Source organism: Corvus moneduloides, chromosome 3 (genome assembly GCF_009650955.1).
Source record: "Corvus moneduloides isolate bCorMon1 chromosome 3, bCorMon1.pri, whole genome shotgun sequence".
In the NCBI taxonomy this organism is placed as follows: Eukaryota; Metazoa; Chordata; class Aves; order Passeriformes; family Corvidae; genus Corvus; species Corvus moneduloides.
Window position 1 is genome coordinate 81,323,507 of NC_045478.1, and position 25,554 is coordinate 81,349,060.

At 39.6% G+C, this 25,554-nt stretch overlaps 1 protein-coding gene across 4 annotated transcripts; it reads left to right on the forward strand.

Moving 5' to 3' along the window:
• The first annotated feature begins 1,665 nt into the window (after nt 1-1,665).
• RNASET2 (ribonuclease T2) lies at nt 1,666-23,760 on the forward strand. Of its 4 annotated transcripts, none has more exons than XM_032102443.1 (10): nt 1,666-1,733; nt 6,042-6,146; nt 8,666-8,732; nt 13,795-13,850; nt 14,861-14,918; nt 15,744-15,814; nt 18,514-18,627; nt 20,879-20,924; nt 21,139-21,213; nt 23,404-23,760. In XM_032102443.1, the coding sequence occupies exons 2-10, from the start codon at nt 6,058-6,060 to the stop codon at nt 23,593-23,595; spliced, it is 768 nt and encodes a 255-aa protein (XP_031958334.1). In that variant the 5' UTR covers nt 1,666-1,733; nt 6,042-6,057; the 3' UTR covers nt 23,596-23,760. The 4 variants fall into 4 exon arrangements, with proteins under 4 accessions (XP_031958334.1, XP_031958330.1, XP_031958333.1 ...); XM_032102439.1 differs by having other exon boundaries at nt 1,667-1,769; XM_032102442.1 differs by lacking the exon at nt 1,666-1,733 and adding an exon at nt 1,787-2,003.
• Nucleotides 23,761-25,554: the final 1,794 nt, after the last annotated feature.

Here is a 25,554-nt window from a genome sequence, read left to right on the forward strand (position 1 = left end):
TTCATGAAATCTAAAAGAAACTTTTCAAATATCCTGACATTTCCTCATTTTTTCATAGCATCATGAGTGCTAATAGGCAGCAATCAGGAGATAAAAGTCAATAGAGAAACAAAAGATCATAGTAGACAGATAAACACTAAACAGAAAATCGTAAGGAGATGATTATCCAATGTAGCTGTCCATTGTTTATCTTTCCGTATTTCACAGACATTCTTTTTAATAACAGCCTCCATTAACATGCACTATTTTGTGATATTGTAACATAAAAATGTGGCTTCTTTGTCCTAATATTTTAAAGGCCTACACTGTTTCAGAGTAGCTTTGGATCTCTCTTTGTAACCACTCTAATGGGAAACTTGTCATTTGGCTTAGTTTTCACCAAGTGCAAAGCGGTAATTTGGCAGCCTCAGAGCAAATTCCTACTGCACCTCAAACAGGATTAGCATTGGAGCACATGACCCTGCAGGCTGGAGCGTATGTGCAGTACAGCCCACTCTTTTCACCCCTAGTCTGCAAAGATAAAATCAGTCTGAGAGAACAACTCTGTGTGCTTATCTACTGACTTAAAGGGCAGTGACAATGGGCAGATGGAGCCCTGATGTCCTCAGCGGCAGGACGAGCCGCGCTGATTATAAGGATCTGGAGAGCTTCTCTATTTTTAACTCTTCAAGAAAATTTCTGAAACTTTTGATACCTCTTAGACAACAACAGATGGATCATTCATTCCATCCAGCACATTTTCATGTTTCCACAGAAAGGTAGGCAAAGAGATTAGTTTTGCCTCATCCTCCTTCTTACCATGTAAATGCATAAACATAATTAAATTTTTTTACCAGTTAATAAAACTGAGACTTTGAACAAAGACCTTATTACAAAGACTGTAATTAATCTGTTTAAAACAAATGTTGTTTTGCTTGTGGAAGCAGATCTGCCCACATATTTCTTAAGTGCATTAATGTAGGATGGTTGTAACATACCCCCTGTAGTTCAAAACTATGTAATAGTAATTAATAATCACACTTTGTATTTATGACTCATGCAACGGCAGAGAAAGAGGGGTCAGAATATGTCTCATAGTTTGACATACCACTGAGAAAATATTGAACCAAGTCCTGACTCATCCCTTGGGGCTGCTTCCTCAGAAACTTCCTACTTCTCCCAAACACGAGTTGTTACCATTTCAAACTTCTCTATTTGGAGAAGCACGCCACAGACGCCTGTGTCAGCTCCTGGGCTTGCATTAGTCAGAAGTCTCCTATTTAGAGTACCCATCGCGCTCTCGAAGAGCTCTGTGCCGCGCGAACGCTCAGTCTGAAATCATCATAACTAAACCCTTAAATATGCTAAAGAACCAACCAAAACAGCAGGGCGAGCAAAACCATCCACATAAATTACTTCCTCCGCAGCCCGCTGCCACTCGGCGCTCCTTTCTTGCCCGCGCTCACAAGGGCTTGTTCCCGGGGTGCCCGGCTGGCCGCGGAGATGCTCCGGGGATGCTCCGGGGATGCTCCAGGGACGCAGCAGGGATGCCGCAGGGCGCCGCCGCCCCCAAGCCCCGGGCCCGCGGGTCCGCAGCAGCTGCCAGCGCCTCGGCAGGCCGCGCGCAGCCGCTGCGGTGAGGGGCGGTGCGCGGCCCCGCTGCCCGCCCTCCGAGGCGGGGCCGTGCGCGGCCCTGGAGAGAGGGGCGGGCGCGGGGTAGCTCCTGCGGATAGCGCCGGAGGAGAGCGAGGAAGGTAGCGCGGGCCGGCGGGTGTGTGCAGCGTGCTGAGGTGTGGTGAGGTCTGAACCCGAGGCAGTGGAGGTCGGATTTGAGAGTTTCCCTGCTCCGGCCTCCCTCTGTTCCCTCTTCCCGCTCCCTGCCCGCCGTGGGGCTGCGTTCCTGCGTTGGCAGCTGGGCAGGAGGGAGCTGCGGTTCGGCCCGCCCGACGTGTTTCTGAGTAGGCTTTTCTGCTTGGGAGAGTGGCTCTCTGCCACTGAGATTCTCAGTTGCGCCAAGTGCAAAGGTGGGACTTGCAGGCCTGGGACGGGCTCAAATCGTATTAGCTTTCACTTCTTTATGCCTTAAATTCCATGAGTAGCAAATCGAAAGTCACCCAAATAAATGGCGGCATTTTCCAGAGGCGGGAGAACTGTTAATAGTCGTTTTGTTTTACACTTGACATGAGCTTTGGCTTCCTCTTGTCGCCTGGAGGCTTCCCGCTTCCGGTGCTTGGGTGATTTGCAGTCTTTACAGTTTATGGAGACGCCTCTGTAATGATTGTTTATCTGGAGTAAAGGCTTTCTGGTGTTACGGAGTTACATCGGTGCTAAGAGCAGAGCTGTGCGTTGGTTGGTGTGCGAGGAGGGCGAGGTGCCGCCGTGCTCGGCTCTTCCCCGGGAAGTCAGCGGAGCTGAGCGCAGCACTTGCTCTCGCCGGGCTCAGCCCGACACCGCTCAGCCTCGGCGGCGAGTTCTGCATCGCATTGAACGCTCTGAGAGAGGTGCTGCTAAAATCGTGCTGTGGCGGTGGGTGTGAGTACTTCCTATGAAAAGGCTTCAAAGAACTTTTTGCAGTTACTCGGGCCAGCACTCGGGCTTGGGATGGATGGTTAGCTGGGAGTGGACTGCGGAGGTCAAAGTTTCCGGAGCTAAGAGCGTTGTTACAATCGTTCTGGCATACAGTGTTGTGACTTGGCTTGTCTGACTCGTTGTGGCAGAGGCAGTGCGTGCTGACTTGTTTGGGATACTACCAAAGCCTTGGGTGTTCATTTTTGTGTCTTTAGATGCCAGGCTAACAGTCCTAAATCTTATTTCTGGGCATTGTTGCCAGCATTTAGCTGCGTGCATGCTATGTCATAACCATGGGTATTTCCTGCTGATGCTTGAGTGCTCTTCTGCAGCATCTTCTCTTCTGTTTCTACATGTTGAACTTAACTGCAGAGCAGGAAATTTAATATTAATGAGGGATTTGCTAGTCAAGCTAATTGTAAAAAGCAAAAAAATACAATAAGGGAATAAAATAGAGGTGACTAATTGCTAGTGTCCAAAAGAAGCATGTGATACATCAGCAGTACCCTCAAGATGGTATATTAGAATTCAAACTGTAGTGAATGTGTTAAAGGAGGATTTCCTCAGTATTTATTACAAGTTCTCCCAAGTCTTTGATGAGCCTGAGTAGGTAATTTTGAAAACAGCTGGGGACAATGCTAACATAACTGAAAGTGACCTTGTCCTGACCGGGTTACTAACACACACACGGAAACACACACAGAGACGTGTTTTGCATTCCTTTTCTAGGTATAGTAAACGAAAAGTCAACCCAAAGCTGTTCTTATACGTCGGAATTTTATCTATAATGAAAATGAATTGACAGCCTAGTTTCAAATAATAATTTTATGTATGTCTGCAGGTTTCATTTGAAGTTTTAAGTTTTTTACATTATGAAGTCTTTTGGAACATCATGATCTTTTTTAAAACTAACTTTCATAATATGAAATCCCTGTTTCTTATTTCAGAAGAGTTGGTGTAGGATTTGTTAAATCTGTTCTTTCTTGTATTTGTGAAATTAGTATTTTAGTGTAATTTTTAGTAAACTGAAGCAATTTTTATTAAAAATTAGTGTGCTTTATACATCTTCGTTGTTAACACAGTTTTCATTTGGATGTGTATTTCCTCAAATCCGCATCATTTAGGTGCTCTTAAGGTGAGATTGATGCACTTTTTACCCTCCACCATCAATGTCACAGACAAATAAAAGGTCAGCTTGAATAAATCAGTCTGTCATGATTGTGCTGTGATAGGTGCAGTGTTGCCTTCGGAGCTAATACCTTAGAGAGAGTTTATGTATTATTTATCAGTGGAAAAAAGTATAAGTTACAGATTGGTGACTTTCAAATCTGCTCAGTGTCTTTGTTGTCCCTATGTTCTGGTTCCAGAGTTCACAACAATACGTAGAATTAATCAGCACCTTCTTCTGTTCTGATAGCAGCACTTTTTGAAGCTCCCTCTGTTCCTGGTCATTACTTAATCAAATGTAAGAGTCCAGTGAGAAAGGAGATAATTGCCTTTATGCTTTTTTGGCAACTTAGTCCCTGAAAAAAAAAGTTTCTTTCTGCCTACCAAGTTACATCAAAAGAAATGCCGTAATGCTTGCTGGGTTATTTTTCTTTCATAATCTACTTACTTAAAGTGTTTCTTGCACACCTTTGTAGAGTGCAGCTTTTTTTTTGGTGATGTGTGACATTACTATCTTTTAAGTGGTACTTACTGCTTTTTATAGGTAGGGCAGAATTTTCCATGAATCTTATACTCTCTACATCTCTCAATGTTTTGTCTTGGGTAGGTAGTTTTTCATGCAGAAAAGTAGTCTTGCTTGGTTAGTTTTCAGTTGAAAATCATAGAAGATGAAATCATTAAGCAGATCTGTAAGGCAGAATCTCACATCATTAATTCCTGTTACTCAAATGATGAGGCTTGAGATCACTTAAGGTGCAGAACTTGTGGGGAAATTAAATATCCAGCAGTTAATTACTATCTGTGACTTTTTTTATACACTGTATGAATATATCAATTTCTTTAATACAGCACATGTCTTGCTTTAGCCAGCTTTTGCTAAAGATTAGTTCTACATTATTGTTTGCTTTTCTATACAAGTTTCATTATTTTGCCTGGTGAGTGAAATTCCTTCAGGTGTTTTTTAAGAAACTAGATCAGGAAATTGACAGTTGGCAACTAATATTTATCTTACTATATCTTCTGTTAGGCCAAATACCTTGATAATGTGTCCATTACAAATTAGAGAGGCATTAATGTATGAAATAGAAGAATGTCTTAAAGATGTTAGCTTCCTCACAATTTAGCAAGACCTTGTGATAAATTTAGCTGGTTAATGGTTACTGTTGTTGCCCAAGCCCCTCACAAGTTTTGAAATCCCCACACATTTTGCAAGCAGGGAGGCTCCCTCCTTTGTGCTTCATCTCTGGCACAGCGTTTGCGGAACTATGGGATTCTGCACGCTGGGTGCAGAGCCACATAATAACTGCGGGGAAAATGGGCTCTTCTTTATAATGAGCTGTGAATCAGAAGTACACCGAGTTTTCTTAAGTTAGCTTTAATGGCTGAATCTGGTGTCAAAACAGGCTGTATTTATCCATTAAAAAAACCTTCATAGAAAAAAGGGATATGACTTGTGTAGTGAGGGATCTTAGAAAGGTCACCTAGGTTACACGCAGAGTCTTGCAGTGTAGGGTTCTCATTTTGAGAAAGTTGGGAAGTAGGTTTGGTGAGGCTTTAATATCTTTCATATTAATACATGGATGTACACCTGTTTCTAGGAGGTAGCATTTGAAATGCTGTAAAGTGGCTGGTGGATACAGGAGGCAGTTGGGTTTTTTGACCTGTGCCAAGTGAAAGTCCTTCTATTGGTGAAGGTTAAGATCATTTGGTTTTTTTCCCCTGACTTCTAAGGTCCATGAGGTATTAGGCAAATTGTGCATGGTTTCATAGAGGCTATCTCAGGTTTATAACAAGAACAGAAACTCATATGGTTTTATCAGCATTTTTTTTAAATACCAGTTCAGTAGTTGACTAGCATTTAGACAGAATTTCATCTTTGGACATCATACTTGGCTTGCTGTGAGTTTCTAATACTAGCCTTGGTCAATCCAGCACAAATATTCAATGTTAAGTTCAAAGTTTCTTTAATGAATCCCTCTGGGCATTTGAGCTGACCACAAGTAGGGTCTTCAGTTATATAAAGTATAGTTGTGTAGAAGATTTATGTATCTCTGTTAATTGGAAGGTGGCTCTGTTGGGACCTTGTGCAAGTAAAGAAAAAATAGGAAATGGTCATTTCATCCTTGATGCCATTAGTTTATGAAAATTACCATACAAGCTGGGGAATCATGCACAGCCCTGAAAGAGATCCTCATTTTACCCATGGTTGTAAATCTAATCTAGAGTTACCATTACCTGCTATTTTTGACGTAGTAGTGTTTTTCTGCATTCTAACATTTAAATGTGTTGGATAGGTAACAGATTTCTTACTCAACACCTTTTTACAGCTATTTGGATAACAAAATGAAGCCTGCAAAGCTGCACTATTGGACTCTGGGTTGGTTTTCCATGGCACTATGTTGTTGGTGTGCTTCAGATACATTTACTCAAAGGTAAGTTGTGCTTTAAAATGAAACATCTGACAACTCATTAAGTGCAGATCAGAATGGTTTAACTTCTAATATAAATTTGTTATTATGTACTATTTTTGATGTGTTATTCTTCCCTTAGGAAGGGAAGAATACTAATTATTATCAGGCATGTACATTAACTGGAGGAGCAAGGATCATGCCTGAGAAAACCTTTATGTTTATTAATGTATCAGCATGAAGAAAGAGGGGAAACTTAAATTCCTTCTGTTGCACTTAAAACTTTTCTAATCTTGCTGTAGATGAATCATTTAGAGTTGTGATGTAGTAATGACAAAAATTGAAAATTATTTTGAGACTTAGAGCAATAAATCTGGAGTCATCCCTGTGGCATGAACTGTACCAACTGCTGCGTTGTTTACTTTTTAATCTTATTTTTCCTTGCTATTTTCTCAGTTCTGACCATATAAAATTCTTTTTCATGACATCCCAACTGAGGCTGTATCAGATTGCTGCACAACCTTTTGGCAGTTGTTGCACCTTGGCAAAATCTGGGCTTCAATACCAATAGGCCATGAGAGAAACCACACCCCAAATCACACCCTTCTGTGGACAAAGCTGAAATTCTTATTGCATTGTATGAGGAAATAAACTTTTCTGCTTCCTTTCAGTGCTTTGGCAAGAGAATGGTTAAGGGTGCTCAGTTCAGTGCTGAACTTCTTTCAGTGCCTACTTTGCAGCTGGTTGGTAGTTTAGACACTGCTGACGTTTCTTCAATCCCCAGGATTTGGGCTCTGTCTTGGCCATCTTGGCAAAAGAGTCAGCTCTAGAGGCACATTGCTGAGCTTCACAGAGCAGGATAACTCAGGCCCAAAGAAGGGGAGATATCTCTGAAGCTGCATAGGTATTGAAAATGGATTTCCTTGGATTCCAGTTCTGAGCTTAACTTGCTTTGTTTAGTATGTACAGTTTTCTGACCTATCCTTAGCCAAAAAGTGTGTTCTAGGAGAACGCCTTTTAGCATGACTGACATTGCAGAAGTTCAGCTGCTATTTCAAATACAGAGGATAGATCAAATGAAAAATCTAATGAAAGATCTTTTCTAAGCAAGGACTTTTTAAAACCAAGGAAATTAACTGCTCTGCAATATAGGGTAATTCCTCTATTCAGGTTTCTACAGCAACAGTAAAGACCCATATAAAAGTGTTAATAGTTTTCATTGTGATTATGCTGGTAAGTTCCAGAGCTATTCTCCTAAGTTATATAGAAAACCACAGATACATGTAAATGCTTAAGAGAAGATGGGGCCATTGCAACGTAGAAAGACTAGAGGAAAAAATGGAGACATGATAAAACACAGAAGCATCCCTAGGTTGTCCTCAGGTTGAGAAGAATTAGCTTTGTCTTTTATTCCTTTTTTTTTTTTTCTTTTGGTACTATATCCTCTGGCAAGAACTAATGACTGACAAGTGGCTATTAGCTTCCAGAGAATAACAATTTATTTTGACAGTTCTGCACATAATGTTGTCAGTTTAAATAATTTACAATTCTGTTTATTTTTTTCCATTTGCTATTCTATTTAATTACTTTGTCTGGTTGCTTAATAGCTAAATATATCTGCTGTATTGTCTGATGCAACAGGTTTTTATTTACTTCTACTTTAACCAGAATAAGTCTGCTCCAAACTGTTGGAAAAGGCCTCTATAGAAGTGATGTGATACAGGCTTCCAACACTTCTTGAAAAAATTTTTGAGTTGTTTCTTTTCCCCTCTGCATAGGTATAAGATAGTACTGGTGTGTCTGTGAGTTATAGATCTCTTATTCTTAGAGGCTTTGAAACAGGCATGTTCTTGTAAAATATGGAATACTCAAATTCTTCTGTAGGTAACCTGAAGATTTTGTCACAGTTTGATCACTTATTAAATGTTTAAAAATTAATTAATTTTTCGTAAGCATTTTAAAATGTACTGTTTGGATTAAATGCCTATAAACTGAGAAAGTCAGAATTTTTGAGATTTGTAGTTTGTACTTTACTTTTTATTCTGAACTTTTTTTTAATCAAAAAGTTTGGAGACACTTGCAAGATCCAACTACATCTCCTGCAGTGGAAACTACATAGTTTGACAGTGGTTGTAGTCTTTCTTTCTTAGAAGAGTAGTTACAGTTCCAAGAAGGTTGTATGCTTTTTTTTTTTTTTAAGATAATGTGCCTATCAAGAAGAATTAGAAGATTCTTAACATCCTAAACAAAGAAATTCTTAAAAAATTAAAAGACATCTAAAAAAAATTATTGTTTTAAAAGCGTGCTAGTAAGTGCTCTCCTAAATATAAAACAGAACAATGTGGTTTTTTCCATACTTAAGAAATGGAAAGCACATGGAGATAGTGTGCTAGAAGGAGAATTTGTTTAACAATAGGGGGTATTAGCAGGTTTCCAAATATGTTGTTTCTCTGTGACTTGTTAGTTTGTGTTTGGAATGTGTGCCTGAAGGTGTTCCTCTTTTGAAAATGCTTGAGGAAAAATAAATGTCTGTCTCTCTCCAGTGACAACCACCCTCATCCCTGGAAAAAGCTGTATTTTGCTCATCATTGGCCAGTGACTGTATGTAAGGTGAGATTTTTGTGTTTCTCTTTTATCCTAACAAAGGTAGCATTGGATAATAAACATGTGAAAACCGATTGAATAAAGCCTGTTAACTATTTAATGTTATTTATGCCTTTATAAAGGCTTTTGCTGATCTTGATGCAACTTTTGCTACTTCCCCTACACTCCAGAGCAGTCATAACAGGGCAAGATTGTGGTGTGTTACAGATAGTCAGTGTAGGGCATACTGTACACTAAGCTTGTTACAGAATTTATGACATCTTGTTAGTTGTAAACTTAATCCCAGACTTTCATCAGACTCTGTAGGAAGACTTGCCTGCTTTGTTTGGCTAACAACAGATCAGTACCTGAACTATCTGCTGCACAATAAGATTTTATCTTTGTAATATTGGCTCCAGTATTTCTATGATGTCGTCAAATACAGATTCAGTCAGGAAAGAGAGCTATAAAGGTGTGGCAGGCATCTCTGAGTATTTCTGCATTTTTTGCTGTATTTGAGGGATGTGAACCCAAAATGAACCCAACCTTCTGACACAGGTCTGTCAAAGCACAGCTAAGAGGTGTACTATTGCTGTTACCTGAACAAACCCCTACAAACCAGTTTTCCCACTGTATATTTATGCTGGTTCCTCCTCTGAGTTCCAGGGTAGTGCAATTGATAAATTGACAAATGACTTTCATAACCTTCTAATGAAGTTGTAATGAGTAATTGAAGGTGTTGAGCATCAGAAAATGTAGGCATCCTTACACTTTATTGATTTCTATTGATCTTCTCTAGTAAGAGGTGGACAGATGCATTCAAAGAAGTGAAGAAAAAGGGAGATGAAAATCATATTAAGTGACTTTTTTTCCTAGTTTCCCATCATTCAGTCATATGAAGAAAGAAGATCTCAACTGTACTCCTCTAACAGCTTTCTTGTTTTACATAAGAGGAGTTCCTAAACTCAGGAATTCATTTAAGTACTTTTAAGTAGGTAGATTCTTCTGCATGTTTGGTGTATTTATATATGATAACTGTTTTTTTTCAGAGTGTAAATATTTTTAATGTTATTATTCAGTTTAAAACTGTTGACATGATGTTGGAAGGAAAAAGCTGTGTAAAAGAAAGCAGCCAAAGTCATGATATCATTTATGGAAAAAAGCTTTGAGATACTTTTTTTTTCTGGAAGTACTTCTTAGTTTATGCCTCCTGTGTAAAAGAATCTGATTATAGACTCTTTTGTACATAACGTGTTCTTGAGAGGTGTGTGGATGAGCTGCATCTGAATTCCTACCTGTTTTGCATATCTCTGCTTGAAAAGTTTTTCAGGCTTTTGAAGGCCCGAAAGGCCTACTTTAAAATTTGGAGGGCACAGATTAGCATGCCAGAAATTTGAGAATACATCTCTCCCAGCTCTTCCTGGGCTTTAAACAGTAAGTGTTCAGCTGGTACTGAGTGTGATCAGTGCAATTAAATTGGAAAGTGTTTTGTAATCGTGTCTTCCAAACTAACCCATTAGAATAAAGTAGTATCATGGAAGCAGTGATCACCCCAGGACCTAGTTACTGACTACTGTAGTGAAAAGGGTGAAGGAGGAAGAGAGATGTTCTTCCTCATAATGTGATTAGAAATTCCAGTACCATATAATTGACCTAAGGTGACTATGTCTTATGCAAAGATATGTGAGCTGAATTCAGACCCCAAGTGACTATGAATTTCATGTTCCCATAAAAAATTGTGCCTGTGGCTAATTCATGCCACACTTTTCAGTTACAAATCAATGTGACTTATGAGCATCTCAAGGGCAAGAAGAGGGACTTTCCTACTCCCTTTTTATGGAGTTGTAAAGATCTGTTATTCAATAACTTAAAAGGAGAACTATTATTTCAGCTTTTGCATCCTGGAGATTGCAAAAAGATAAAATTTTCTGTGTGGTTGTTTTTTTTTTTTTTTGTATGTGTGTGTGTGAAATGTGGAAAACCTAGTGGAAGTTTGTAGATTATTCAGTTCCTTCTCTTTTAGGAATGGGAAGGACAATGAGGAAATGGTACCTGCTGTCATCTGCCTTTTACTGCACATATGTGCTGATCAAAGGAAAGAGTAAAAAAAAGGGCAATAGAATAGAGTAATGAACAGAATAGTCTGAATTCAAGTTTGAATGTCGTGTTAAGCAACAGATTTTTTTTTTTTTTTTTTTTTTCTTAGTATGAGATAAAAAATTTTCCTAAGTTCAGGCTTTGGCAGTAATTTTGTAGCAAAGGCTTAAATAAGGAATAGAAACACTGTTTTTCCTTCTTTTTTTGGTAAAAATAGAAGTAGTCACATAATACAGAAAGAATTAAAGTGACTAAAGTGAGGGCAGTACACTATTGTGATCTAGCATTAGATCAAAAAGTTCTTTGATCTTTGCTTGATTCTTTGCTGTTTCTTTTCTATATTAAGCCAGGTGTGTCAAATTAATTTCAACTCTTGCTAGTTCTGGAACAAAATAAATGTTTTTCCAGATGTCTATGTAACTCGTAAGATAATATGTCTAAAACTTGTAAAAGTTTTCTGTGAATAAGGTCTGGTTTAGATGGTTTTGTGGGTCTTTATATTCTGTAAGGATAAACTTGTGAAAGGTTTTAGCTTATCAGCTCCTGCTAGAGGCGTTCAGTAAGAAAGAAGTTTGTTTTATTTGCCTCCCAGTTTTTTTCAGCAACCATATCAGTTTGGTTCGTTTATTCATTTGTTTTACCAAAGGGGTGGGGAGAAGGAGGAAGGGGAGTAACTGCACACTGTTTGAGAGGAAGCAGTTGAAGAGATGAACTCTCTCCGCAGTTTGAAAAGCAAGGATTTTTCTTAGCAGTTGCCATGTTCCCTTACAAAACAACTTGCACTTTATCTTAATTAAAGAGATGGCCTACTTAAGCAAGGTGCTGGGAAGGAAGAGCAGGATTAAATATTTCACTTGCCAGAAGCTGGTGTTTTATTTCAGCTTGGTGTATCTGTATGTGATCCAGTAGCACTACTCTTTCACATTTACCAGCTGCTGTACTAAGGGATTTGTATCTTGGGCAGATCTACAAGTAACTACTTCTGTGACAGGTTGATGGTATTTCACTTTTAGGCATTTCAGAGATGATAAAGCCTCCATGCTTCTGGCACATGCTGTTTGTGCAATGTCTTGCTGTTAAAAATAGGCTAATCCCTCTGCTGTAGCATTCCCTCTCAGCACGGTGGGTGCTCTACAGCCTCACGGCACTTTGCTCAGTTTTATATGGTTCGTTTGGATTGATTATCAGATAGCTTTAAAACAGGAGAAGACAATGCTGCTTTTTCAAATGATCTAGGTATATAGTGCTTTCTGGGGTCCAGTGCGCATTTGAAAATAAGTATTTATACCTCTGTTTCAAGTCAATGGTTGCCTGAGGTTGAATTAATCCTCCAGCAATCAGTCTGTGGTAAACAGGAAGGCTGAGAAGAAGTGTTTTTGCAAGCAGGGGTACCCAGCTTTGCAGACCAGCATTTGCATTTTTTATAATGTTGATTTAAAATGAACATTGGAAAGATACCAAGGCTGGAATTAAAAAGGAGGTTGAATGAAGCCGGCCAAAGCATGCAGAGTGTGAGCTAATGTGTTGTAGGTTGCATTGACCTCTCAGTTCTGCCAGCATGCAGGGTAACACCAAGAGTGTGGTGAAACATATAGAAGAAACTGCTAGGAAGGTCAGTGCCATGATAGGGGAGAACTGATTCCGAATTTAAAATGCTCTGGGTGTTCCATTAGCATGTCTGAGAACTGCAGTTAAAGATTGAATAAGGAGCACAATTGCACTGTTTTTGTTGCCACCTCACTTGAGCAAGCTGTTGACTATTAATTTGCTGTGCTTTGGACTAGATAGCCAAACTCCTCCAGCTCTACAAAGCTTGTGTCGTGACAGGAGCAATATTGTTTAGGTATTTGCAGTGTGTGTTTTTTCAAAATACTCCTTTCAGGGAAAAAAGCTGTTGCTGGGTGTAATTGCTTGTATTGTTGGTGGCAAGAGAGGAGAGGAAGGAAACTGACACAGAACAAGAAAGTCTTGCAGAACTTGCAGATTTGCTGCCACTGGCCTGTGGCATGTGGAAGGCAATTAGTGAGATTACAGACCTGTCTCTGCTCTTCTCTACTCTCTGGTCTTGCTCTGGCATCACACAAAAGGCATTGTGGCATAATTAAGACAGAATGCAGAACCAAAAAGGAAAGCTATTATTATGGGAAAAGAATGTCTGAGGAGGTTGTTAGTTAATGGCAAAAAGTGTTTACTTGAAAGAGCTCTAATTGCTAAGAACAATAATCAGGGAAAAATACAGTAATAGTGTTCTGTGATGTGTGACATGGGTTTTTTTGGTTTGTTCTTTTCGGGGATATGTCTCTGCTCTAAACAATAATTAATGTGTAGGCTATTTCTCCTGTATTATCAACAGTTTTTATTGAAAGCTCTGTTTTTTTGTTTTTGTGGGAAGATGTTTAGTCTTTCTTTTCCTCTCCATTCTTTTGTCCATCAAGTCAAAATCCTTAAAACATGTGTCAGTTTTACTTGGAATAAGCAATATATTTCATCTCTTCTTTTTCACTTTTAATACACTGATAAAACTACTCCTCTATGCTTAAAGAGGGTTGTGTACTTGTCTAATATTATAGTTTGTTTTGCATGTTTTTATTTTAATGGCTCTGCACTCCTTGAAACGATGTGGTGAGGAGAGAAATACAGAGAGCTTCCACCTGGAATATTATAAATGCAGATAAAGCTCTGTTCATTTAGCATGGATCAGGCTACTTCCTGTTACCTCAGAACCTGTCCTTCTGTCTTCTTTTTACACTGTCTGTTCAGAATGTCCCAGTATTCACTTGATCTGCTTCAAAATTTTAATGCCGGTGGGTCACTAAGTGGCATAATCCATGACAGCTTCAAGTAACGAGTTCACCAGCTCCTGATTTGGCAAGTAAAAGTTAGCATGTCGCAGTAGGACCTTGGGCCATCAGCAAATGAGGTTTTACTTTTCCCTTTAAACCTTTATTCCTGGACACATGCAACAAATATTCTGTGGTTTTGTTTCCTACAGATGAATGCTAATGATTGTCATGACCCTCCAAAGTACTGGACAATCCATGGATTGTGGTATGATCATAGACTGTTTTTATTTCAACTTGGAAAGGAAAAAGCAAATTTTGTACCTGGATGTTTAGTGATTTGGTTTTGTTGGGTGGGGGTTGGTTGGTTGGGTTGGGGTTTTTGAGGGTTTTTTTGTGTTTTTGTTTGTTTTGTTGTTTTTTGTAGGGTTTTTTGGAGATCTTAATCTGTCCTTATCATTCCTTTAAACAAAATTAAAACCCTATGGTTTGACGTAAAACTGAAGTACACTTCTGTATCTCATGACTCATTGAACTCTTAAAATCCTCTGTCCCCATAAGCATTTTATTTATAAATCTCCTCATAAGATCAGAAACAGTCTTAAGCAGAAAAGGAACTATAGTTTCCCTTCTTTTTTTTTTTATCTGAGTAAAAATAATTTGTTAATGTCTCATGACTGCTTGTGGCTTTAAGTATCTTATCTCCACACAAATACTGCAAAAGTACAGGAAAAACTAATTTGCTTCAAAGGAATCAACTTACTGGAATTGGTGTCAAATGGCAACAATTCAAAATTTTTCCTGACAAATACAGGTTCAAATCAGTACAGAAGTTTAAGCTATGCCTCCTGGAAAAGTGAACAGCATTATGTATGGATTCCCAGTGAGTGTCTCGGTGATACTTGCAGAAACATCAGATGGTGTGGCAGTTTAGGAGGTCAGTGCCGTTGATAGCACCAGTGACATTATGTGCAAGACTCTTCTAAATCGTTGCCGCACCCATATGACTTTTACATAGAACGAAAGGGACCAAAGGGCTAAACAAAGAAATCATGAAAAAATCTTTTGGCCATCTTCTGAATCTTCATGAGAAATCTTTTGGCCATAATTAACATCTTGAAGGTTTTACTTCTAAACCACTGTAGATTCTGATGGTTTACCTACATTTTTAAGTAAAATCTCCAGCTATAATCCTGCATATTTAAAATTCAGGCTTATGTTAGTTACCATTACTGAGTTAGGAGACATCTTTGTTTCAATTTTATTTTGCTTCCCTAGGCCTGACAGAGCTGAAGACTGTAATAGGACATGGCATTTCAATGTCACCGAGATCAAGGTATTTAAAACAAAACCAGGCATACCAAGCAGAGCTAAGTGCAATTACTTTTGCACATCCTAAATGAAAAATCCGCAGTTTATAATATCAGTCTTAATGTTTACTGAGAAGTATGGTTTTTTAAGGACTCCAGGAATTCTCTAAGTGCTTCTGGTACCACTTGAAGTTGCAGTCCTTGTGATCATTAGCAGCTGTACCTACTTGATTTTGTAAACATGCAGTTTGGCTCATTCAGCTACATCCTCCTTAAAAAAAAATCTAGAGGTCCACCAGCACATAAGTGCTGGATCTGCAGTGGCAAAAAAGTACCTGTGAAAAGAAGAAGATTCAGTCAGTCTGTGCTCTCTCTTCACATTTTCTGCTGCAAAATCAGAACAAAGAAAGTAAGAGTTCAGAGTACTGTTTTCTGTGTGTTTTCTACTAGAGCATTAGTCCTTTTTTGTTCTTTTTCTACTTGGAAAACCCCAACGTATTAATTTCAACAAAATTCATTTACGTATTGTAACCAGGGATAAGAGACTTGAGCCAACAAATGTGAAAAGCTGCATGATTGAACAACTTCTGCAGGGACAGCTGAAGGAAAGTTTTGCTTTGAGTCAGTGTGTCAGTATGCTCAGATATTTAGGTAGGTGTACCTGTTACCTCCAACAACAGCATTTTCAGAATGTGGGGGGAAAAGACCTTTTATTTTTCTTCAACTAAGTGTTTCAGTTACAGACACCGAAGATGAGGCTTCAGTTGTAGAAAATGTATCAATATATGTAGATTGTCTAAGAAATAGCTTTTCAATGCTGTGGGTACATTTATTAATTGTGGTATTTTTAGGATCTGATGTCAGACATGAGACACTACTGGCCGGATGTGCTTCATTCATCTCTGAATCGCACCCAGTTCTGGTGAGTACAAAAAAGCTCTGAAAAGCATTTTGGATATTATTTTATAAAAAGTCCTTCTGAGTAGATCTTCGGGTGAGATGTTTTGCATGAGAAGAAGTGTCCAGGAGGCCACTGAAGCAGTATCATGGTGTCCCCCAGTGGTAGGGAGGAGAAGAGAGATCCAATGGGCAGGAATTGTGCAGCAAGATTGATTTATTTAATTATTTTACGACTCTTTTATAGACTTTTTTTCTTCATAGTCTAATTGGTCAAAGGATCAGCCATCCCTTGGGTGATTGGCTAAAATCCTAAAGCATCCATTGTCAAAATATTTTTCTACTGTGCTATAAACAAGGCTCTACAAGGTCGCAGGTGTTCATGGTTTATAGAACTCTACAAATATCTTCTGTGAGAGAGAAAAGTATCTCACGGGACTGGAAAGAAGCAAGAAAAATTCTTGCTAGCAGCAATATTTGTATCCAAAAAGCAGTGTGTCTTGCTAGTCTCATTTACAGTATAAATCTGTTCTCTTGTAAAATACAGCTGTTGAAGACAGGGCTATGGCAGAAGTTTTAGAGAAATGAAACTTAGTGAGAGAGTGTTTCCTTCCTTTGTCCCCAGGGAGGAGAAACAGCTGCTGTTGACACATTACATCTGAATAGCAGTAGCACTCCTGGGATGTCACAGCTAGCTGCAAGAGCAACTTCCAGGTCTCTTTCCCTAGCTAGTTTCACTGTGTTGCTGGCCTTGAGAGAGCTTTCCTTTTGGGCTTCCTCACAGAAGAGGAAATAGAGAAATAGAATGCTCTCTGTCATGGTAGCAGCTTCTCTGTTCAGTGAAGTTACTGACAGCAGCTCTATGCTACCACCAAGCTTGTGGGTGCAAGAGGTGCAGAAGGATGAAGGCCTTCAGGACCATTGGTAGCTGTTTTCAGTATCTATTAATTTATTTGTTTATTTTGCATGGCTGTGCTGCTAAATAAAGTAACACTGTGAGGAATGTCATCTTAAAGTCTCAGTAAGTATTTTGTGGAGACTAAAGTCTCTGTCCATCCTGGAAGCTCACAGGAGTGATTAAAACACTTGGGCCTGGTGCATTCTTGGCTTGCTGCAGATGATGGTGCACGGGCACTGTCAGTGCAGACTGCACCAAACCACTCCAGTAGCAGTTCCATGGTAGCAATCATAGGCTTCTTGAATGCCAGCAGATCTTTAGCCCTCTATTTCTGCCGCCTTTTTAGGAAGAGCAGGATGCTTAAATACAAATACTACTGAAAGCCTTCAAGTCTTCAAGTCTTCAAGCCTTGAAGACAAGCACTTCACCGTTAGTTTTACACACGTGCATGCATACATTCTCTAAATTAAAATTAATCATCGTACGTGCAATCCCTTGCCTCCAGCTTACTTCTGTTTCAGTAGCCCTTTGAATTTGACTGTTGTCTGCTTGTGATCCAAGCTAACTCTATCTCTTGCTAAGTTTACCCCTAGAAGAGCTTCTATTTACTTTAAAATGGTGGTATCTTTTCTCATTAGTAATTTAAAATCCCTTGTGGAGAAATCTGCCCATGGAAACTGGGCTCTTCCAGGCAATAAACAATCCATTTGACATGCAGTTGTATTGAATGTTACAGCCAAGATGAGAACTCTCTACAAGGCTGAATTTGGGAAGATACAGTGAAAATCTTACAGTAAAGCATCTTCTGCCCTGCCTCAAATCTGACACCACAGTTGCTTTATTAATTCTCTATTCAGAAGTAGTGTACTATTTCTCTAGATCCAAACATATTCTTTTAAGATGTTTTCATTCCTTAAGAAAAATCTGAAGTTTTTAATAGGAATGGACGATTCTAAGGCAGGCTTTCAAGTGAATAATAACTGTTCTTCTTTTCTGCTTTTTGATGATGTAGTTAAGGCATCATAAGTTCACAGGATGCTGTGATGATGGCACAAGTTTGTGATTAGATAATCTTTTATGTACATCTGCTGAACTGATACCTGTGTAGTACAAGTGGCTTGTGAAAATTTGAAAATAATTTAAAAAAAAAGTCATCCACAGTGTCACTAAAGATTATACTGCTTAATCTTTCAATGGACTTTAGAATTGATGGGAACATTTTTGTCTTTTTCCCAATTTTTGTTCTGTTTGAGTTTGTCTACTGTACACTGCAAGAATTTCTTTCTTCGGCTCTCTGTTCCTTGCTCATAGGAGAAGGGATGGTAGATTAAAAGTAAGACTTAAGAGGAGGCCTGTGAAAATTCTGCCACAGGCCAGCATAAAAGTTGATGCTAAAATCTTAGTAGCTTGTGCAATTTCACTGTTTCACCCAAAATAAGGCTAAGTTGTTTGAATTCAGAAAAAAAATTAGTGCTTTGAAAGTGCATTTAACACAAAAGGTTCCACTAAAACTTACAAAAAGCTTGGAGATGGTAGTTTTCTAGGCAAATTCTTTGCATTCTGACCTCTGATCTCAGTGTAAATACACTGAGAGATCATAAGAGCATGATATATGTTTACTTCATGAATGTATAGATGTTGCTGTAACCGAAATGGTGGGAGTGATCTTGATTGGGTTTACTTTTTACATGTGCAATAAATTTGGGTGCAGTGTCCTACTCCACAGGTGTAGCCTTTCAGATACTTAAGTGTAATGGCTAGCTTGTACAGCACATATATTTGCAAATAATGTGTTCTAAAATTTGCATTTTGCTTTTCTCCTATAGGAAACATGAGTGGGACAAACATGGCACTTGTGCAGCCACACTTGAGGCCCTTAATTCTCAGAAAAAGTACTTTGGTAAAGCCTTAGAACTCTACCAGCATGTTGATCTCAATGGGTATGTAAATAAACTTGATGATCTGCCTTTTATTCCAAACAGTTTCTAAAAGTTTCAAATCTAGCCTAAAATGAAAGTTTAAAAATCTGATTGTAGAGAGGAAATGAGTATTAGTGTAAATTATTTTTAGTACTGAAGTTCAGAGGAAGAGTTGTTACCCTGAGAAGCAGTCTCTGGTCACTTCAGTCAGGTAAGCCAGCAGCATCCTTAACAGCATCATTTAGACAGTGTGAGCAAGTAAATTTTTGAGAAGCTCTGCAGGCTGTATCTTGATACCAAAAGCTATGGTACCTGTAATGTTCTAAATCAAGGGACAAAACCCCCAAACTTCTGAGTCATACTGAGCCCCAAACACTTGTTTTTAAGACAGTGCTCTGCTCGGAGGAAAAGACAAGCTGCAGGCAAAATCATGCAGAACATCCTGGGAAAAGGCTGAGAGGCAACAGCAAGAGAGGAGGTTATGAAGGGTGGTGTTCAGTTGCTGCAGGCAGTCCTCTGCTGTCCTTTCTAACAACTCCAGTGTGACACTCTTGCTTTGTCCTAAGGGCTGACTTCTCCTCATGGTTCCAAAGCACTGGCCATGCCAGATTCAAAATCTTGATGAGACTGTTGTGGCTTGTCCAAGCACTGTCTGCATGCTTCTGGCTATAGGTGAATGCCAGAAGGTTAGAGTCCTTTCCTGATCAGTGCTTGGTGTGGGTGAGAGGATGTTTGACCATTAGATTTGTTGACCATAAATTGTCTGTCTGTATAAGAGGACAGTGTCTAAGAGAGGAAATAGTTTTGTACCAAGAAACATACCTTTAAAAAAACTCTATAAAACAACCCCAAAGAAACCCCAAACCAGCCCCATTCTGTTTATGCTCTGCCAGTGTCCTGTCTAAGCAGTCTCCTAGACAAAGTGTCATTTATTTTGCATATGCACAAAGGAAATAAGTTTTTCTTCCCTCCCACCTCAGTTTTGTAGATGCCTTTTAAAACTGTAGCAGATTTTTTCTACACACAGTGTTTGTGCATGTCATATGCAATGTTAAAATTAATAATGTCTAAGTCAATTGCCTAAGTATCTGTGATGGTGTGACTAAAACATTTACAGATGGCACAGTGACCGATGATGTGAGCCTGTATCAGCATGTGCAACACTGCAAAAGAATAGATACTGAAGCATGTTGAAATGAATTGCTCAAAGCTTATTATCTATTGTGAAAATGAATATAATTAATTTTATCTTTACTGAAAAAAAAGACTGCCAGTATTCTCACTGTATATCACTTATACTTGAATGGGAAAAAATGACAGTGATTAAAAAAATTGTTTCCAAAAAGCAAATTATTAAAAAGAGGACATCATGCAGAGTTCTGTAAGAATTAACAGAACATCATCTGTTTTGTTTGCCTCCTTATATCCTGTGTAAAATGACAGTGAAAAGCAGATTGTCCTTCAGTCAGCTGGATAGAATCTTCCTTGTGCCAAAAATGACCTTGGAAGGGAAGGGTTGAGCATTATCAGCATTTATGGATTAAATCCTGCAAGATGCTGACTATTCCCACTTCTTACAGAAGAAGCTGGGACTCTCAGGCTCATCACGTGTTAGGTCCTGAGTCTTGTAAGCGTGGACATGTGGACTCCTCTCAGGACTGAACCTAAAGGAAGGGGTACACAGGCTAGAGGTTCTTGAGCCTCATTTCTCTCATGTGACCAACTTTTCCACTTCAAAAACATATTTGTTAGGAAAAGTTTCTGCCCTGCCAGTAATGTTGATCCAGACTGACATGCTGTATCCCTTTCCCGGTGTGCTGTGTGCCTCCCACCACAGGAAGCCCATCCAGTGTTTGAATATGCGGGTGCCTAGAGCACCCTCACAAGTCTGCTCCTGTGCCCTCTGCAGCAGCTGGAGCACAGGGGAATGTCTCAAGGCAGGGGAAAGGAAGCAATTAAACTGCGTGCCCTACTTGGCAATGAGCAGAGCACTCTGATACTGCCTTCCCCCTAGCTGTGCCTGAAGACTGAACTATTCCAGCTCCTCAGATTAAGGTGCGGGAAAGGGTTCTTCCTGACCCTGCCAAGTTAGATGGGAAGTGGCCTTTCAGAAAAGGGCCTTTCCTAGGCTGGCAAAGAATGGACAACAAGTTGCCCTTGCTCCCATCACTGTAATGCTTGACAGGTTCTTAAGATTATCTGTTTTACCTAATGATTATGAAGGTATGTTTGCATGTAAGAAACATGGAAAAATGTGTTATCTTTATTTCAGTTGTCTCTTGAAAGCTGGGATAAAGCCAAGCAGTTCATATTACAAGGTAAGAGGCAATCTTTTATAAAACAGAATCATATGCATGCACCCTTTTTCAGTAGGAGTCAACTAATTTCTGTACAACAAATGAGCTTTTAAAAACTGTTTAGTTCTTCAAGGCTGTGCTTTTTATAAAAGTTTTTGAGAGCTTAACCAGTGTGGCAGCTGTTGGAAGATGTACTCGTGACCTATTAATCTCTATAAGCTTTTTACTTTTTCAGATGACTGCTATAAAGGAAGCTCTTACAAGTTTTTATGGTGTAACACCGAAGATCCAATGCCTTCCTCCAGAAGAGGTAAAAACTCCCCTAACTTCCCAAAATGGAAAAAAAACCAAACAAAAAACCAACTTTTTTTTTTTTTAAAGAGCACTTTTTATCAAAAATAAAACAAAAATAGAGTGAAAAATCTTCAGTATGGTGAAACTTAGGTCTAGGTGTTCCTTGTGTATACAGCTGTTTGCATTTAGATATTGTTTGATTCTTGGACTTAGGTTTTAAAGGTCTTTGTCTTAAAGGATTTAAACCTGTATCTCTTGCACGAATGCTGTAACCACCATGCCAGAGGTATTGCTGTAGTTGAGCACTTTCCACTGTGCCTGCTAAAATTTAATTGCTGCATGGCAAATTACTAAAGCCAACAAGAGTGAGCTGAATGGAGCCAGTGACTGTCAGCCTTGGTGAGGGTGTGGCTGTCAGCAGGAGCCTTCCCTTCACTGAGTATGGCTCTTGTGTTCTGTATGAAGACGTTACTCAGTGAACAGAATCCTTCTGAAATAAAGCAGCTCAGAAGCTTGTCTCTGAGATTATTTCAGAAAGCCCATACCTAAAGAGGTACTAAAAGACATTTTGAGCTTCACTGTGGTTCAGGGTCAGTGTAGTCTTTCCTTTTGAGCTGATCATGTCTCAGATTTCCATTTCTTTTTACTTTTCCTTGCCAACGATTGTGCTGTGCATCATGATGCAGTAGAGAAGGTGGTACACAGAGACAATGTGCTGTAAAGTATAGGTCACCATATCTGAACCAAAAGTGCCTTTGAAGGAACAAAATAATATTCTGAACAATTACATATGTAGATTGCAGAGTTCTTTCTTTCCGTTTTTCACCTAGGTTACTCTGCACGTATAGAAAATAAAGTAAAAAACAGAACCCACAAGGTTAGCTTTCACTCTTGTAAGTGGTTCCTTTTAATCTCAGCTTGTTAAAGGTGGTTTACTACAAAACACTTGGCAGAGTTATTGCCCATACACAGGCGACAATTTATGAAAACTTGCTAAGATACAGTTGCTATTGGAGTATGTTGTCAACTCATTTGCTTTAGTAATGTTCTGAGGTTTCTGTATTCATATGTTTTTTAACATGAAAAAAGTCTATAGGTTACAATATTTTTAGAATGTGTTTATAAGTTACTTTAAGGAACAAAGGAGTATTAGTTGAATGTGGGTTGTACAGTGATCCACCTTTTGACATGAAAGAAATGCAGACTAACACAAACTGCAGTTTCTAGCTCTGTTTGCTGTAGTTCTGCCATTGCTTTTAGTACACTTGGGATACTGCTCCAATTATATGAAAGTAATTTATAGCTTGGGTCTCCTGTACTTAACAACTGAAGGTATTGGGTAATAGAAATGAAAAACTACATCTCAGTTATTTAAAGATAGGCCTTTTTCAGAGTTCTAGCCTCGTCCATGCCTGTAATGCATGATGGAGGTACTTTGATGTTTGAAATGTGTTAAACACACTCTCTGTTCTTAAATTTCTTTAAAAAACCCCAAAACATAAAAAAACCCCAAAACAAACAACCCCCCCAACAACACAAACTCCAAACAAACAAAAAAGCCCTCACCACAGTTACTTTTGCCTTGTATGTATCTTTTTGTCCTGCTTAATTGTTTCAAAACCAATTTTTTTCCACATTTTGTTAGACCTGAGCATTTGGGGGCGTTTTCCTGTAACCTTTTTTGCCACATGAGAGGCCCCCATGCCTGCCTGCTTTTTTCATGGTCAGAAGTTTTTCTTCCTAGCCTAGTCCAAAAATAACATTTCTCCTTCTGACAGCTTGGTTCTGTAGTCTTTTCTGTAAAAGCTATTATAAAATTTCTCATTTATGGAGAATTTTATTTGCCTCTATTCCTGTCTGGCTATGAAGAGTTGGTGAAAAGTGTCTTTCTGGTCACATGTACCCTTCAATATTCACAGAGTTCAGCCCGAGCTCATCATTGTTGAACAGCTTCTGTGCACTGTGCCGATGAGTAAAGGCCAGGATAATGTGTCACAGCATTTCATAACGAGGCTTACTAGTTAGAAATTCCTCAGATTGGTACTGAGTATGTTCAGACTGGATGCCTCTTGTACTTTTATTTGCATTTTTCATCTGGTAAATGCGCAAATAATCACGACTGTATTCTATAGATAGGGCAATGTAGCTGAAGAATTGATGTATTTTCTTCTCTGCATGAGGCTGATCTTACCCTTCATGTTTCTAGGGTGAAAAAGCACAAACAATTGGCCAGATTGAATTCTGCTTCACCAAAGAACTGCAACTGATAAACTGCATGGCGCCAAAGGGTGAATCCAACCCAGTGCAGGCTCACTTGAAGCTTGGAACTGAAGAGCTGTCAGTCTGCAATGATACTCTCCCAACCTATTATCCTTCAGAGGTCCAAGGTCACAAATGAAGCCATAAGATTGAGAAAAACTTTTTAAACAGCAACAAAACCCAAACTCTTGTAGTATCACAAGCCCCTGTCCCTATCACAGGCCTACAGTGAAGATTTCTGCTGGAAAACAAAGTTCTTTTGCTATTAAAGGAAAGTGGTCCACATGATGGGATCAGCATCTGATGTACAGCTTGGTCTGGATTTTTTGGCTTGCTTATGGTTTGAATCAGTGTTCAAAAGACAACTGTGACTTTTCAGTTTGACATGCAGTTAAGTCTGCCACTTCGGCTGCTTTTTGGTTTTTACCAGTGAGTCAGAGAAATTAAGTAATTCTTCGTATTGAAAGGATGATCGTCTCTCTGAGATGAGACGACAATTTCTTGAGAAGAAAACACTGTAAACAAAAAGAACTCTTGAGACCTGTGTGAAGGTCTATTCCCAGATGTAATACCTGCTGCCTTGCATAATTGCTCTCCACAAGTGCAGAACAGAGATCATGTCCTCTGAGGTGTTGAACCTTTCCTCACTGAGGGATCACGGTGGACCAAAGACAACTTCTGCATAACTTCTTAGTGAAGGAATAATGTTCTTCAAGTTTGAGCTCCTCTACCTAATAGATCCCAGGGAGACTGTATTTGTAGCCTTACCTGTTCTTTGATTATTTTTGTGGCAGTAGCTCCATGCAGTCTTGAGGAACAACCAATGCTAGAGCTTACATGTTAGTATAGGAGAATGTTAGGCCCTAGAAATATGTTGTTATTAATTTTTAGTTGTATTTGAGCATTCAGCATTACTGCATGTGCATCTGCACTTTTATATGAAAACAAGATAGTCACGTAATCACTTTGTTTCAAGAAACAGCTTTTTATAGATGAAACAATACTACAGGATTTTCAGTAAAAAGTACAGATGTTGGCAATAGTGCATCTCTACCCCATAATGTTTAGTAATATGCCACAAAGTTGGATGTTTCCAGAGGGAACCAAATTTTGATGACAACTTCCCCACAGTTCTGTGTTGATCTGTGTGTCTCAAATTGTGTTTCAAAGAAAGACAGTTGTGGCTCAAGGAGCCATCTCTTTGTTAGAATAATATTACTGTGAAAACATGAAATGCAGTATTAGAAACAAAAACTTGGAAGCAATGAATGGTAGCACTGGTTCTTGCAAAGACATATTGCATTGTCATCTTGAGTGCCATCACACGGCATCTACAAGACAGATGAGGGATCAGACCCAGCCAGCATGGATTTAGGAGGGGCAGGTCCTGTCTGACCAACCTGATCTCCTTTTATGACCAGGTGACCCACCTGGTGGATGTGGGGACGGATGGGGATGTTGTCTTCCTGGACTTCAGCAAGGCCTTTGGCACCATCTCCCACAGCATACGCCTGGGAAAAGCTGGCAACCCATGGCTTGGACAGGTGCGCTCTTCACTCGGTTAAGAACTGGCTGGACAGCTGGGCCCAGAGAGTGGTGATGATGGTTGCTGCATCCAGTTGGCAGCCAGTCTCCAGTGGTGTCCCCCAGGAATCTCTGTTGGGCCCAGTCCTGTTGGCAGCCAGTCTCCAGTGGTGTCCCCCAGGAATCTCTGTTGGGCCCAGTCCTGCTTATGGATGATCTGGATGAAGGGGTTGAGTCCACCATCTGCAACTTTACAGATGACACCAAGTTGCAGAGGGTGAGTGTCACTCTGCTGGGGGATAGGAGGGCTCTGCAGAGGGACCTGGACAGGCTGGATTGATGGGCCAAATCCAGCGATAGGAGGTTTAAAAAGACCAAGTGCCGGTTCCTGCACTTTGGTCACAACAACCCCCTGCAGCACTACGTGTTGGGGACGGAGTGGCTGGACAGTGGCCAGGCAGAAAGGGATTTGGGGATACTGATTGGCAGCAGCTGAACATGAGCCAGTGTGTGCGTGGGTGGCCAAGAAGGCCAATGGCATCCTGGCCTGTATCAACAGTAGTGTGGCCAGCAG

Coding starts and splice junctions, on each gene's coding strand:
- RNASET2 (XM_032102443.1), top strand. CDS start 6,058: ATGAAGCCTGCAAAGCTGCACTATTGGACTCTGGGTTGGTTTTCCATG. Junction 18,628..20,878: donor CAGCATGTTGATCTCAATGG/GTATGTAAATAA, acceptor TCTTTATTTCAG/TTGTCTCTTGAAAGCTGGGA. Junction 20,925..21,138: donor CAAGCAGTTCATATTACAAG/GTAAGAGGCAAT, acceptor TTACTTTTTCAG/ATGACTGCTATAAAGGAAGC.